This window comes from Pelobates fuscus, chromosome 6, assembly GCF_036172605.1.
Source record: "Pelobates fuscus isolate aPelFus1 chromosome 6, aPelFus1.pri, whole genome shotgun sequence".
NCBI classification, from domain to species: Eukaryota; Metazoa; Chordata; class Amphibia; order Anura; family Pelobatidae; genus Pelobates; species Pelobates fuscus.
Window position 1 is genome coordinate 86,670,096 of NC_086322.1, and position 16,212 is coordinate 86,686,307.

The 16,212-nt window shown below is 42.2% G+C and overlaps 1 protein-coding gene across 1 annotated transcript in view; it reads left to right on the plus strand.

Annotated features, from left to right (window-relative positions):
* ATP10D (ATPase phospholipid transporting 10D (putative)) overlaps window positions 1-16,212 on the plus strand; it is a 112,545-nt gene that overhangs the window by 11,416 nt on the left and 84,917 nt on the right. Inside the window, exon 2 of the mRNA XM_063457920.1 lies at window positions 15,794-16,111. Within this exon, the coding sequence (XP_063313990.1) occupies window positions 15,828-16,111 (284 nt within the window). The 5' untranslated portion in view covers window positions 15,794-15,827. The remainder of the gene's footprint in view (window positions 1-15,793; window positions 16,112-16,212) is intronic.

The following is a 16,212-nucleotide window of genomic DNA, read 5'->3' on the forward strand; positions in this document are numbered from 1 at the left end:
CGCCAGTGTCGCTGAACTCCCCATAGGAAAGCATTTTTCAATGCTTTCCTATGGGAAGGTCTAATGCGCGTGCGCGTCATTGCCGCACATGCGCATTAGGTCTCCCCCCGCCAGCTGCCGCGCATGCTCAATAGGTCTCCCCTGCCGGATGACGTCGGCGGGGGAGCAGCGTGGGCGGACCTTGACCCAGCGCCGAGGGACATTGGCACTGGATACAGGTAAGTCACTGAAGGGTTTTTAACCCCTTCAGCAACTTGGGATGGGGGGTGAGCGGGAGAGGGGACCTGCAGTGCCAGGAAAACGGTTTGTTTTCCTGGCACCGGAGAGTCCCTTCAATACTGAATCCTCTTCAGTAGTATAGGAGCCAAAGGCAAACCGCATGCATGTCTTCGGATGTGTTTAAAGGGACACTATAGTCACCAGAACAACTACAGCTTATTGAATTTGTTCTGGTGAGTAGAATCATTACCTTCAGGCTTTTTGCTGTAAACACTGAGAAAATGCAGTGTTTACATTACAGCCTCGTGATAACTTCACTGACAACTCCTCATATGGCTGTTAGAGATACTTCCTGGGTCATGGCTGCCTAAAATGCATCCAAACATTCAGTGTCTCCATCCTCTGCATGCAGACACTGAACTTTCCTCAAAGAGATTCATTGATTCAATTCATCTCTATGAGGAGATGCTGATTGGCCAGGGCTGTGTTTGAATTTTGCTGGCTCTGCCTCTTTGTCACTCTCCGCGAATCCTATGGGGAAGCACTGTGATTGGATCAGGCTACCACTTCTGATAATATGAGCAGGGGAAGGTCTAAAGGAAACCGGGACAAACAAGCAGCTGCAGGCTTGAATACAAGTAAGATTTTTACTATGTTTATGGAGGCATGAGGGGAACAGGGGGTTTTAGCCCTATAGGGTCAGGAATACATGTTTGTGTTCCTGACCCTATAGTGCTCCTTTAAATATATATGACTGTACATAATGCTCACAAATATAATGGAAGATATCTCTTCTTTTACCTTTATTAACTCAGTACATCATATTTTTAGCACCAACATAAAAATTATAAGAGACATGCAATTGGAACAGTTGATCAGATTTTAATTTTTTTTCTGTTTCTAAATATTTATTTGGTCTGGGTTTATTTTTATTTGTAATTTTTTATTTTTTTTAACTTGCATTAAATTGTAAAGGTTTTAAGTCTAATCCACCGTGTTTATTTGCCTGTCTTTTGTCCTCCCTATACACCTTTTCATTTGACTAATTAAAGGTTTTGTTTACTTGTGCTCATGATGTTTAATTGCTCAACATAAGAGTACAATTTCCTTGGGGTAGAACTGGAGCTGAGGAATTTAACGAACATACTATTCTGTAATGCATACTGTGCGTGCTTGGTTCCCGCTCTTGCAATTGGTGCCCCCCTGGATGCTGCCTCTCTGAAGGTAAAATACTGTGACATTACTTGTATTAGGTTGTGGCCTCCAGCTTTTGTTTCTATACTGTGTACCATTTTCCAACAGTAATTGCTAATCATAATTTTTTCATAATCTGTTTACCATAATGCATGATTTGACTGAGGGACCCCTAGTCTTAAGTGGATACTCCAAACCTTTAAAGGGACACTATAGTTACTAAAACAACTTTAGCTTTATGAAGCTGTGGAAAAATCATGCCTGTGAAGTCCCATTGCTCAATTATCTGCCATTTAGGAGTTTAGTTTAGTTTCACTTTTGCTTCTCTCCATGCAGCCCTAGCTACACCTCACCTGGCTGTGACTGACGCAGCCTGCATAAAAATATATTTTTTTATTTTCAATAAGATGTTAACTTACTTCACCAGTTTTTTTTTTAAGTTTTTTTTTTTTTTTTTTTTTTTTTTTTTAAATTCTTTATTTTGATTGTGCAAAGAGGAACATACAGCATAGCACAGCCACAACAGCTTGTGCCTGAGATTAATTCAACAATATCAATTTACATTTATGTGGCCAGGTAATACTCGCACTTTTTATATTTTTGTCTCGGTCACGTACGTGTTATCTCGTGGCTAGGGGTGAGTGCCCGGTTCCGTGCTGGGGACTCGCCTACTCGGTTGGGTTCCTCGGCCCGTTAGAGCCTTTAGCTAGTCTGAGGTCAGTCGTGGCGGTGGGTCCCTGTTCGGGTCGGGGTTTGTGTGTGGAGCAATGCGGGCCGTACCTTAATGTGAGTAGATTGCATGGGGTAGGTGCCCTACACCATAGGGTCCTGCCCTGTTCTATCTCGCTGTGTGTGTTACGCCTGGCCTTATGTTGTCGCTCGTATCCTGTCGTTCTCCTATCAGGCGGGGGGGGGAGAGGATGGATCTTGGCTAAGTGTCAGTCAGACAGTGGATGTAGGGTGTAGTGTCTCGTCCAGTTAGTAACATTATATGGAGGAGCTAACGATAAAAAAGGAAACACAATAATGCATAACAAAATAACAAAATGAAGATAGTCCAATGGGTTAACAAAGAGTCCACATCAGGGCTGGATTGCTTCAGGTTGCTGTAGCCTCAGTTCGGTTCCGTTCCGCTCTGCGTGGGACAAAGGGTTTTACTCGGTCAGGGTTCCACTGGTGAGTCGGAGTAGGTTCTTTCAGGTTCTCCGTAGGTTGAAGAGAGTCTGTAGGCAGGCCCAGGGTGGGTAGTAGAGCTGTCGCGTCTTCCAGAGATCTTATAGTGTAGTTGGTCTCACCCTTCTGGAGCCATATGGCACGTGTCTTCAGCCATCTGTATGGCATTTCTTGCTGTTGTAGCAGCTTTGTAAATGGCTTGAAAGACCGGCGCCAAGCGAGTGTACTTCCGGTGAGATCAGCGTAGAACGAGAGGGACATCGATTCAAACTTGTAAGGGGAGCATTCCCTGGTTGCTGCGACGACCGCCATCTTGTCTCTGTGGTGCTGGAAGCGGATGATGAGGTCTCGGGGTGCCATGGTAGGTGCCTTTGCCGGTTTCGGAGCTCGGAAGAAGCCGTCCAGCTGAGCTGCTTTGGCTTGTCGCGGCGGTAACAGAGCTGTTAGTAGCCGCCTTAGCATATGCGGGATCTCCGCGGCCTGAATGTCTTCCGGGATGCCTCTGATTTTTAAATTTTGGGCCCGCCGTGCGTCCTCTATGGCTGCGAACTGGCACTCATGCTTTGCGTTCTGGCTTTTGAGGTCTTGCACCTCTCGCTGTAGTGCAGCGATCTGTGTTGTGTGGGTAGTCGTAGTTGCCTCCAGAGTTCCGATTCTTCCCGTTAGGCCTTGGATGTCGGCCCGGAGGGACGCCATGTCCGTTTGGAGAGTTTTTTGAAGGTCGGCCAATAGGGACTTAAGGACCTCCGTTGTTACCGGTGAGGTGTCTGCTACCCGGACAGTCGGCTGAGGTGCCGCCATCTGGGGTAGGTCTGGCGTTTCCTCCCCAGAGGAGAAGTCATCCGAGAATTCAGAGAAGGTTTCAGGGTAGGCGGCCATTTTGGGCCCAGATGCCCCTTGAGTTTGCCGCAAGAGTTCCGCAATGTTGGGGCCCTGTCTCGGTTTATCCGGTCTGGGCTTCTTCGTTTTGCGCCCCATCTTGATGGCGAATTGCCTGTCTCTCTCCTGAGCCGAAGAGGTTGCCGGTTTAGAGGCGGAAAACAGCTATTTTTTATAGTTTTTTGGCTAGTGTAGCGGGAGCCCATGTGCTGTGCGACTTTCCTGCTCGGCAGTTAACTCCGCCCCCCCAAGTTTTTTTTTTAATCTCCTTTGCAAATGTAACTTTAATCCCATACAGGAGGTTCCTGTAAGGTCATGCAAGCTATTAACAGTGCAGGTGATAAGACATTAAAATTAAACAGAATTTGCAATAAAGGAAATAAAGACCTTAAATATCAATTTACATGAAAGACTGTGCAAGTCACATGCAGGGAGGTGTGACTAGGACGCATAAACAAACTAAATGGCAGAGAATTGAGCAGTGCGACTGCAGGGTCATGATCTATACATCAAAACTGCTGAATGGCTCACTATAGTGTCAGTAAAACAAAGCGGTTTTCCTGACCCTATAGTGCCCTACGGGTGCCCCCACCCTCAGGGTACCCCTTCCGTGGCGCTGAAGGGGTTAAAACCCCTTCAGCCACTTACCTGACCTCTTCTCCCCCTGCCGACGTCAGCTCCCGAGTGGAGCGGAATGCGCATGTGCGGCAAGTGCTGTGCGCGCATTTAAACGGTCTATAGGAAAGCATTTCTCAATGATTTCTTGTGGATGTTCTGCAATTTCGCATCCAGCGTCGTAGATGCCGCTGTCAGGAAGACAAGCCACTAGAGGCTGGATTAACCCTGCTATGTAAACATAGCAGTTTCTCTGAAACTGCTATGTGTACATGTGAAGGGTAAAACCTGAGGGACCTGGCACCCAGACCACTTAATTGAGTTGAAATGGTCTGGGTGACTATAGTGTCCCTTTAATTAAGCTAAAGCTATTTTGGTGACTATAGTATCCATTTAATTAAGCTAAAGTTATTTTGGTGACTATAGTGTCCCTTTAAGCTATTAAAGCACTAATCTGTCTAGCCATCACTAAGCTATCTTTTACATCTAGTAGAGCAGTGGTAATTTCAGTAATCTGCAAATATTTTCAAATATATGAAAGCAACATGAGCCAAGCTCTTTGTCATGTGCTTGGGACCCAGGTCAGTCGGATAACTAGTGGGCTACTGGAACAATCCATTCTTGATTTTAAAACCCAGACCTGCTTGACTCCCCAGAGGGGCTGCATGACATCTATGTGGGTATTGGGGATCAATAAAAAAAACAACTGTCATCTAAACTAACACTAAAACAGCTAGTTAGACAAAATAATGGCTTTAATGTTCTGGGATGGCCCTTTAATACATAAGCAATACTCATAATTGTATTGGAAACTGCCCCAGAGGCTCAAGACACCAGCTGCTGGTAGACCAAACAGTCACCTAAGATTCTGAGACTAGACAGCGAAATCTGTGCTCCTAGAATGACAAGATAGCCTACGACACAGTCCCAATTGGCAAGTGGAGAACAACCCTAGAAGTCAATTGCACAAGTGAACATAATAGTCCCCTCAGTCCCCTCAGTCAGATCATCATGAAAAGTGGATATGAATACAGTTACAAGAGTGGAACTACCATCAGCCACGTACTCTACATGAAACACATCGAGCTGTATACCAAGAATGAGTGGGACATCAACTCACTGATCCATTTAACTAGGATATAAAACAATGCCATCGGAGTGTCATTCAGACTAGATAAATGGAGGCAGATGACCGCAAAAAGAAGGAAGATGATTAAGACTGAATGTGTTTTAATGCCAAATATGAGATGTAGAAAACAGCTACAGGTACCTGGGGATACCACAAGCACATGAGAATATTGAGGCAGTGCCAAGGAGAACAGCAACATCCAAGTACCTCCACAGAGTCAGACATGTTCTTAAATCCCAGCTCGATGGCAATTATAAGATCCAAGCTATAAATACATATGCCCTACCAGGTGCCAGAAGGGGTTATAACCTGGACAACATGTTTTTTGTGATGCAGAAGCTTTTTCTTGTTGAATAGAAGATTCCAGCTGTAATCTAGCACCCACCAGCTGGAAGGAATGATGTCTGGGCCTAAAGAGTGTCAAGGGCACAGCTCTCCACAATTCTATCATATGTTGCTCTCAAAGATGAGCAACTAAAGGAATGCTTGAGACAACAGAGCATGCAGATAACGAAGATATTACATGGCAAGACAATCCTGTACCATCACAGATAGTAGATGTGGCTCTCATTTTACAAAATGTTACCAGTGGCTCTAAAAATCAGGACTGAAAGACAGGACTGAGTAATTTATCCAAGCAGGCACCAGATCGACAGAAGCGGGGTTCTTCGGCACTAGACAGGACCTAAGGTGCAGACTGTGTAAAGAGACTTCATAGAAATCCAGCATATAGTAGTAAGTGTTAGGTGGAACAGCATACACTGAGATGCACGACCCAGGTGCTGGGAATGTGCATTGAAACATTTGCTGAATATAGTATGGACCTGCTAGATGAAAGATACTACAACGAGTAATTGAGAATAACAAGGCTAAGGTCCTGTGGGACTTACAGATCCAGACCGACAAACATGTAGTGGCCAACTGACCCAAAATCATGGTGGTAGAGAAGAAGCCTGAGACTGCAGCGCTGGAGGATGTGGCAATAGCATGACATTGAGAAGACAAAACATGAGAAGGTAGACAAATGCCAAGGACTGAAAAAGAAGCTAGAAAGAATGGGAAAAATGAAGGCAGTAGTAATCCCAGTTGTGATAGGAGCACTATGAGTTGTAACCCACATGTTGAAAGAATGGCTTCGGCAGATACCAGGTGGGACATCTGAGATCTCTGTCCAGAAAAGTGCAGTTTAAAAAAAAAAAAAGGGTCAAGTTACTGCATAGAACTCACAAGCCTCTGGTAGAGGACCCAGGAATGAGGAATACAAATATACCAGTCTTTTAATTTAATTTTATTTATATCATACGTAAGCATCCCCCTCCTCCATTAAAAATCACTCCAATCACCATAACCGCTACAGTTCTGGCTCTGCCCAAAGTAAGTAGTGAAAACGTTTGTGTGTGTGTGTGTGTGTGTGTGTGTTTGTGTGTGTGTGTGTATATAACACGTGTATGTATGTATGTATGTATGTGTGTGTGTGTTAGCAGAGCTTGTGCTGTACAGTCAGTGTTATTCCTCAAAGTGTGAATTGTCAGGATTTCAAATTGTATGCCAAAATGGCTGAAATGCATACATTCTAAAAGTAAAATTTAAAGTTTATTTTGAATCCTTTACAATTTACACGTTAGTTAATAGCCCTGAGGGTCTTGCAAAAAGGATCTTTCAAATTATTTTAGTCAGATACACTTTCAGTTGGCCTTAAATTTGAAATTCACTTTGAATTCTCACTTTAGTAAATAGTCCTGTTTATAACGAATGCTGTCTGTGCTCATTTGTGTCCTGAAAGAAATATGATAACCAGCTTCTTCAGTGGCTGTGCATGTCCAATACAGTAGTAAATATGGAACTGCTTGTTGTGTAAAGTGTGGGTGGTTTTGGTGTTTAAAGTGTGTTGTTTTTTTTTTTTTTTCTTACACCACATTTTATTGAATTTTTAACAGACAATAAAAATATTGTATTGCACATAGTTTTTTTTATTAAACTGTAAAAAAAACTGTATAAAGAAATCACATATAGGTTTAATAATAAAAAAATCATACAAATGGATGGCGTGTACATAAGTAGAGGATGTCACTAAGCATGATTTGCTTTGGCAACCACTGGGAAATTATACTTTATTGATGTTGCCTAGGGAACAGCTGATGCATTCTTATTTATTTTCCATTTGCAGTTTTATTCTTCCAGTGAGGTTATATACAAACACTAAGCACAATTGTAAAAAAAAAAAATAATGTAATAAAAACAGAACATGAGAACTCTGAGAACAGGCAAAAGCTAAGAGAATCTCAGTAGCTCGGTTAGTTCCTGCTCAGGTCACACCGTAGAACACAATATACAGTATAACATTACACAGTATAATTAGAGGGTGCCTCTACAAGACACAATAAACAGGAATTGTGCCCATATCTTAATACTATTGGTGCTGTTAAATATTTTTGTGTACCTTGCTGTGTGCAGAGATCTGCCAAGCTGCCGACTATATTCCCACAGACGTGACTCTTTTGAAGGGATGGGAAAGATGCCATCCTAGTTTTGGATTTTTCACTCACAAATTGGACTGCTCTCCCACAGTGGTGAAAGAAGTAAAAATTCCAACATTGAAGTGTGATGCAAAAGGCTTCAGTTATAAACAGCACAGGGGGACATGTACCAGAGTATTCCTAGCACCATAGTCTTTGCAAAGATTCAAGGTTGTTTTGGTACTGAACAGAGAATTCCACTGCTCTTCGCTCCGGCGGAAATAGAAGGTATAGTGTCTGATTCGTAAGAGTTTAATACCAAATTGCCTTCTTTGATATTCCAGGACATTTTATATATATATATATAGATATTTTTTTATTGCCCTGATTATAGCAACACTCCAAACACCATAATCACCAATGCGTGCTGGAGTGGTTATGGTTCCAGGAGTGCCCTGCCACCTTTCCTCCCTATTGTAAAAAGTCAAACTGTTTTAAAAATGGTTTTACCTCTAGACCGGGTTGTTCAGTACAAGTTTTAGCTTATTGGCTGAGATTGACTCTCAGCCAATGAATTAGCATTGCAGAGCTTTGCTTAGGAGAGCTAAAGAAGCTCCTCTGTAGCTGTAGTGGAAATAACACTGTTCTAAAATGGTTACTTATTTACAATGGGGGGTGCAAGGGTACTCCTGGCACCATAATTACTGCAGCTGTGTGCTGATTGAAGTACGGAGGACAAGTCTGAGCAGCAATGGGCAGCAGTGATTGGCTTGGAGTGTCAGCTGACTACTTTCAGCCTTTCACGGTGCTCATTGCTGGTATGAATTAGTATGGCTATAAGGAAATGTGCAATCTTTGCCTTAGTTACACCTTCAGTAGATACACAAATGAGAACCAACACTCCTAATATATGAATTGGGTGCAAACTCCCGAGTTTACCTTTCATACACTTGCTCAAAGGATACCAAGGAATGAAGTTGGCCTAATCCAAACTAGTGGTATAAAATCTCCTTCTAACATTCTAACATTTATACCTCTAGGAGGGGTCAGGCTGTGCGTGCCCAGGGACCCTTATAGAGTGTTTAAACTGCTTAAAATGGTTTAACTCTGAATGGAAGTGCAACACTAATGAACTCAAGGCACTATAACCCAATCCAATGAGATGAAATAGTTACAGTGCTTGCAGTGTCCCTCTGAGAACACACTGGGGGAATAAACAACAGTCTTTACTATTTTCATCTATATTCCTTGGAGGCTCCTCCAATCCCAATGCACAAACTCAAAGAGGAACAGTCAGAGTTTAGAGACAATAACATATTGCATAGTTTAGTATCTCACATAAAGGTTTCAGTATTTCAATTTTAATCCAAAATACTTATACTCCATATAGGAGAATAAAAGAAATCAAGTTGTATAAATAAACAAAAAAAAAAAAAATAGAATTTATTTATAAATACTCACTTGCATTTTAGTATTAATAAAACCGCTTCAAAGTAAAGTACATCTGAATCTGTCCATCGACTTTAAAAGTTCAGCAGTAGCACTATACCTCTGATCCAGCAGTTACAATGTCAAGTACAGTGCGACCTCAGTTTACGAATTTAATGCGTTCTCCGTGACGTTTCTTTTTGTGAAACATTTGTAAACCGAAACGTGTTTTTCCATAGGAATGCATTGAAAACCAATGAATCAGTTCTGGAGGTAAAAAAAAGTCAAAATGAGCTGGCATGGAAACCAACCCACAATGCAGAACACACAATAAAAGGCATGCAAACAACGAAGCTCAGCTCCCTACCTTTCCACAGCTTGAGAAATGCACCAAAAAGTCCCAAAATAACTGCAAACAATTTCCAGAATGGCTCCAAAACTTGATGCAAAAGCCGCTCCAACACCTCCATACTCGACGCCACATGCTACCCACAGGCTATGCATCCTGGGGAAACTTGCTTTGTATTGCAAAAAAAAAATGTATAAACTGAGGCATTTTTTTCAATGGATTTTCATTTTGTAAACCGAAAATTGTTAACCGAGGCGTTTTGTAAACCGAGGTCCCACTGTACTTTTGAATGGACATGGCCCCAGATTATCATCGGGCAGGGCTCGACAAATCCCAGGTCGCCATGGCGCCTAGGAATTTTGCTTTGACGTCTGGGATATGCGAGATCCTTACTTCCGAGGAGGGCGGTCGGCGGCAAGCTGGGAGATTATGGAGGCGGGTGGCATGCTGGGTGATCATGGTTGTAGGCGGCTAGCTGCAAAAAAGAGGAGTGCAGCAAGGGAGCTGTAATGTGCCTGCTCTGCCCCCCCCCCACCCGTGCGCCACTTAATAAGACCGGGGCTCTCACTAAGCGGCATACAGGGGAGCAAAGCAGAGACATCACAGCTCCCTCGCTGCCGGCAACTGTACGCGCAGCAAGCCGCCTGTAACCACAACCACTCAGCAGGACTCCCTCCTCCATAATCCCCCAACTTGCTGCTCGCCTGCACGATCCCCCAGCATGCTACCCACTGGACCCCAGGTACTAAATCAACCAATAGTGCAAGTGTATGTCTGTCAGTGTGTGGGTCTGTCATGGTGTGTGTGTGTGTTGAGGTGACCAGACCCCTTCCGTTCGCAAAGGAATTGTGTTTTTATTCACTTTTTTCCCCCACACTGTGCTGGTCTCCCCTCAACTGGCCCTACCTCTATGGCTGAGATTATCAAGTTTGAATTTTTTTTTTCTTAATGTACCACTCCATTAGGAATGCATGAATTGAGTTATAGGAAATTAATGCCAAAACAATAGAATGTTTGTTTTCCTATATAATTAGTTTATTTCGCTTTGACTGACTTACCTTTAGATTCACAGCGCACGCTTCTCGCTTTGGCCGCCAATTCTCCCTTGCCTGAATTCATCATTACAATCCAATGCTTCCCCCGTGAGGGGGGGCTTGTGCCCATAGGTGGCAAATGCCAAGTTTCACCAGTCGGCATCTCATCAGAAAGATGTCGGCTCCATGGTTCTCTATGGGGAGTGTTCGGGATCTACATGCAGAGCGTGAAGACGCTGAAAGTTGGTCCTGCAAGGACTGCTACTGTCAGCCTGCAGGATCAAGCTCTTGAACATAAATCACATCATTAAGTTGTAGTTGTCTTTTAAGACCGTGGTCTCCAACCCAATCCTCATGGCCCAACAACAGTCCAGGATTTATTTCACTTGTTTTATTCCAATGGAGATACTGACAAAACCTGAACTGTTTATGGTCCATGAGGACTGGGTTGGAGACCACTGTTTTAAGAGACAGTCTAAGCTGCCTGATACATTTTTATATCTGATATAAATAGTTTTAACTGAACCACATTTGAAAATAGTTGCTGTGATGACACTTCCCCATAGATCAAGGATTGGTCGCAGGAACCGCACTCACTCCCAACGGCCACGGGTGCTCTGGAACAGGACCAGCAATCCCAACACGACAAGGCAACAAGAAATATTCACAGGCACTCCAACTGTGAAAGCCGCAGGCAGATTTATTGCAACAAAATGCACAGCAACGTTTTGACCTAACAAGACGTCCTCTTGTTAGGTCGAAACGTTGCTGTGCAATTTGTTGCAATAAATCTGCCTGCGGCTTTCACATTTGGAGTGCCTGTGAATATTTCTTGTTTCCCCATAGATCAGTGACATCAGTACATCGAACTTGTGCTAGATCTGCTCGGTGTGTATACACCCCTCTCCTCCCTGGTTAGTGGCTCGGGAGAGCCATGTTCACAATTCCTATTGTGCAGTTCCACACATGTGATGTGTGGAAGAATGACTGGGGGCTAAACGACAAATCCTTTTAAACCTCTTGGTAGACAGGTGTTTATGAGAAAAGGAAAAGCCCCAGAATAAGATGATCTCATTTATGGTATTGGAGAAATCTGCTGCAGTCATGTGCAAGGCAAGTTTTTAATTGACCCATGGAATGTTCACTTTCCGATCATGCTATTATGTGACATTCTTCACCAAGTTGAGATGTGCCTCTTTTATATGCTTTTTAAATATTTTTTTCCATCTACTAGTTAGGAAAGGCATAATGTTATAAAGTCAGTTATTTAAAGAAGAACTGTTCTTATTTGTAGTAATGCACAAGATATTTTTTTTTGTGTGTAAATACTCTAGTACGGTTTGCTTCCTTTGGTGGAATTTACCTGTAAAAGTCTTAATTGGCTGCATGAACTGTAAAAAGATTATACTGAAAGTCAACACTCACGTTTTTAAAATGATCTTTGTACCATAATTGGTTGGCAAACACCTGGAAGAAAGACTTGAATATTTCGGCCCATTTTGCTGAAATATACCAAATGAAATCACAAACATTATAGGTGCCAAAGATCTCTACTTTGCTAGGACATTTTGCATTTTGGTTTACTGTCCCAGCACAAATGGGTCCGAAAAACCTGTCCCGCATTTTCAAATTTGCCAGACGGTGGGGACTGGGCACTAGGACCATGCAGAGAGCTCTTCAGCAACACTCAATGCATGGTCTGTCTTGAGGGGAAAGGCTGCCACTTTTATTTATCTGGTGATCTACGTTTACAGCAAGGCTATTATCATTATTGTCACTGCCATACTTGGATTCTGTTGCATCCAGGTTCACTGGTGGTGTGGAGGTAAGAACATATTGGGAGAGATTTTCAAAGTGTTGCTGACACATTTTATGTTTCCTTAACTATGCAATTTACAATGTCTACTAAACTTGATCTTCCACAGATGCTGTAAGAAGCCAAATTACTTGTATTACAATTTTCCGAACTTGGCATAGGCTGATCTCTGGATTACAAATAGTCAAATTACAGGGTGTCATTTTATGCAAATCGAGAGCCCGCAGCAGTCCATGCCCTCTGTGCTGCTTTGGCAAATTTGATTTGTTTAAAAATATCAGCTGCTTGCTTTTAGTCTTGAAGCACCCATTGCTGGTATTACTTTGTATGACTAGCAGGAAGTGTGTTATCTCTGCCTTGGCCATACCACTAGTAGAAGGTGGGCTGTGTGTGGCCAGGGACTTTTTTTTGGCATTAACCTGGTTTAACGCTGAATGAAGAGACAGTGGCAGATAACTTCAGACACTATAATCCAATTCAATAAGGTGAAATTGTTATAGTGCTTACATATCATCTGGCACAAATGGATCTCTGTTCAGTTTGACAAAATAAATAAACACATTTCAGTTAAAAGAACACTATAGGGTCAGGGACACAAACATGTATTCCTGACCATATAGTGTTAAAACAACCATCTAGCCCCCTTGCACCCCTAAATATAGTAAAATCTTACTTTTATTCAAGTCTGTTGCTGATGCCTTTGCCCCTGATCTGCTTGCTTTGCTGACATAATCAGACATGGTGTTCTGAGCCGCGATAGGAAAGCATTGGATTGGGTGAGACAGCCATTGGAGGCAGATCAAGGGCAGAGCCAGCCCATGCCAAACACAGCCCTGGCCAATCAGCATCTCCTCATAGAAATGCATTGAATCAATGCATCTCTATGAGGAAAGCTCAGTGTCTACAAGCAGAGGGTGGAGCCACTGAAAGGCAGTGCTGCACATTGCGCAGCACTGCCCCAGCAAGCACTTCAACTAGCCAGTGGAGTTATCCCTAAGCGGTTATGTAAACACTGCATTTTCTCTGAAAAGACATTGTATACTGCAAAAAGCCTGACGGGTATGATTATACTCACCAGAACAAATACAATAAGCTGTATTTGTACTGGTGACTATAGTGTCCCTTTAATGACTTGTTTTTAGTTCTTATTTTTGGTTACTGTCCCAGAAAACTGAAACACTGCACATACAGATATTTCAAGCACTCTAACCACTTGATATTGCTGACGTGGTTATGATTGTTGGAGAAATCCTTTCATGAGTAATATAGGAGATGTTTTGTTTTTGTGTATTGAGGTGGTTGTGGTACCAAATGCTAGCATTTAATTTGTCAAACTGAAAAAAGAGCTTGTAATTCTAGTGAAAAACCCTGCTATTCAGAGACCCAGATATTACACTGAAGTTGTTATAGTGACTGGAGTGCTGTCTTTTAATGTTTTAATGCTAAACGAATGTCCGCAGCAACCCATCCCCCTCTATTCTGGCTGGACTAATAAGGAAGGTTTAGCCTGAGCAGCAATGCATGGCTGTGATTGGCTGAAAGCAGTCCGAATATCACAATGCCTATTGTTGGTATGAATTAGTATGACTAAATGATTAATGGGGCAATAGTGTCCCTTTACGTCTGTATTTTGTGGGTTGGACAAAATGAGTCGAAACACTGCATGTCCTGGCACCATAACCTTTCAATAAACTGAGGTGGTTATGCTGCTTAGATGCAGGAATGTTTGAAATTTGAGTAAGTTCTAACAGTTGAGTAGTGGATAAATTCTTGTTTCTGAACCATGAATCCTATGTTTGCCCATTTACTTATATTTTTTCATAAACACTATCCTTAGTAGAGGTCAATAAGATGGAATAATATGATAAATAAGATCATGTCCATTACTCTTTTTTTTAACATTTAAGTTCAGATACCAAAGAGAAGCTAAACGTATAAGACAAATTGGCTATTGAGAAGTTTCAGAAGGTGAAGCTAAATGTTAAATTTTTTTTAAATGTTTTTTTTTTTTTTTTTGTGCTTATCCTTGGGGGTTCCCGTTGTTGGGATATTTAGTCAGTAGAGAACAAGCATAGCAGAGTAAAGTCTTTGTGCTCTGGAATACTTAGTACGGCTAGCTAGTAAGTCCAATGAGAGTCAGATTTGTATTTTATTTTTTTTTTCTTTCTTCTATTAACATTTAGGAGTCTGGACACCGTAAACGTCATATTGTAGAGAGATGCTTGCAATTCCTTTAACAATCACCTGCTACTTTGAGGGGCCTGGACAGTCATTTGAACAGGAAAAAAAAATTCCATCTTTAATTTGTGTGCAAGGGCGATGTGCTGTCCCTGGGGATAGGGGACTTGTGTGGAGTCACTGTACTATAAACTATAGGTGATTTTGTCCTTTCAACCAAGGTCTTTATTGTCCCTCTAGAGTGAGTTAGGGCAGAATTTGGTTCCTCCCCCACATGACTGCAGGGAATTGTCAGTTCCTGATTGTGTGGTGATGTTACGGAGATCCCTGGACTGTCCACTCAATCCCAAGCAAGTGGGATCAGTGTGGCAGTTTTGGGAGGGGAGAAAAAAGGTGATGAACTGGGTTCATGATACACCCTCGGGCGAAACCTAGGGATTTGGTTTTGATTACTTGGCATACAAAGCAGAAAGAAACTTGCATTGAATACTGGGTTTTAATATCTTTCTGGCTCCCTCTGCTAAAAAAATAAAGAAACCGAAATTCAGTGTGATAACAATGCAAATCATGAAAATGGTCAAAAAGTAATCTTTTGTTTACATTTTATGCAAAGGTTGAGTGGGTGTGTGTTTATGTATAAGTATCTGGTTATATCTTTATGAAAGCATTTATAGGCAAGTCAGTGTCTTGCTATGTATATGTGATTTGTCTAATTGTGTGTGAGTGCGTAGTTAGTTCAGCACTAATGGCAGCGGCAAGGGAGCTGTGAGCTTCCTGTTGTTCTTGCTTTGTTCCCTCCCCGCCCCCCCAAAAAACATGCAAGTGTATGAGAGAATGCAGTGTGTGTGTAGTGAGTGTGTTTTTACTCACCTTTATTCCCTTGCCGAGCCAGTCTTGCTAGGCAAAACTATGTGCCTCTTCTCATAGAGATGCATTAAATCAATGCATCTCTATGGGGAATATTCAGTGCAGCACTGGACCAAGAAGCACCTCTAGTGGCCATCTGTGTTATGAGACAGTAGTGTAAACACTGCCTTTTGTTCTGAAAATTATTAAAAAGTGTGCATTGACAGGCTATAGACACCAGAACTATTACATTAGGCTGTAGTGGTTCTGATGACTATAGTGTCCCATTAAGAATTGTATATATTATTTTTATTTTTTTAGCTGTCTCTTTGATTCAAAGTAAATTTGTGGAGCCCTGGTGTATGAGATTATGAGAGTGTGTGTATAAATCAAAATGTATCTGATGCTACATTCTAAGGAAACTTGTAAATTCAGGTTCTAAATCTTGTAATTTTTTTTTTCATTTTTTTTCTTAAGAACAGGGAAGGAATATACCAGCCCTTGAATCATCATGGCTGCCCCTATTCAGTGGGCACGCTATCAATGGCAGAATGTTGCATCTTCAGATAGCACCAGGGATGGAAATGAGGACTCTCCTCCGCATAGACGACTCCTGGGATTTGGTAGACAAAGTGGGAAGAAAACGACTAGACATCGAATTGTTATCCCATGTTTGGATCACTTTAAGGAGGAGTATGAAAAATTAACCAAAGGGTACAAGAACAATCGAATAAGGACAACCAAATACACCTTGTGGAACTTCATACCAAGAAACTTGTTTGAACAATTCCACAGGTAAGTACGTTTATTTCAAATCTGACAAGTTTTCTCAGCAGGAGTGTATGCACTAGATTGTACTTGTAAGGATTGGTTTGCTCAAAGTCATGGTAGCCCTG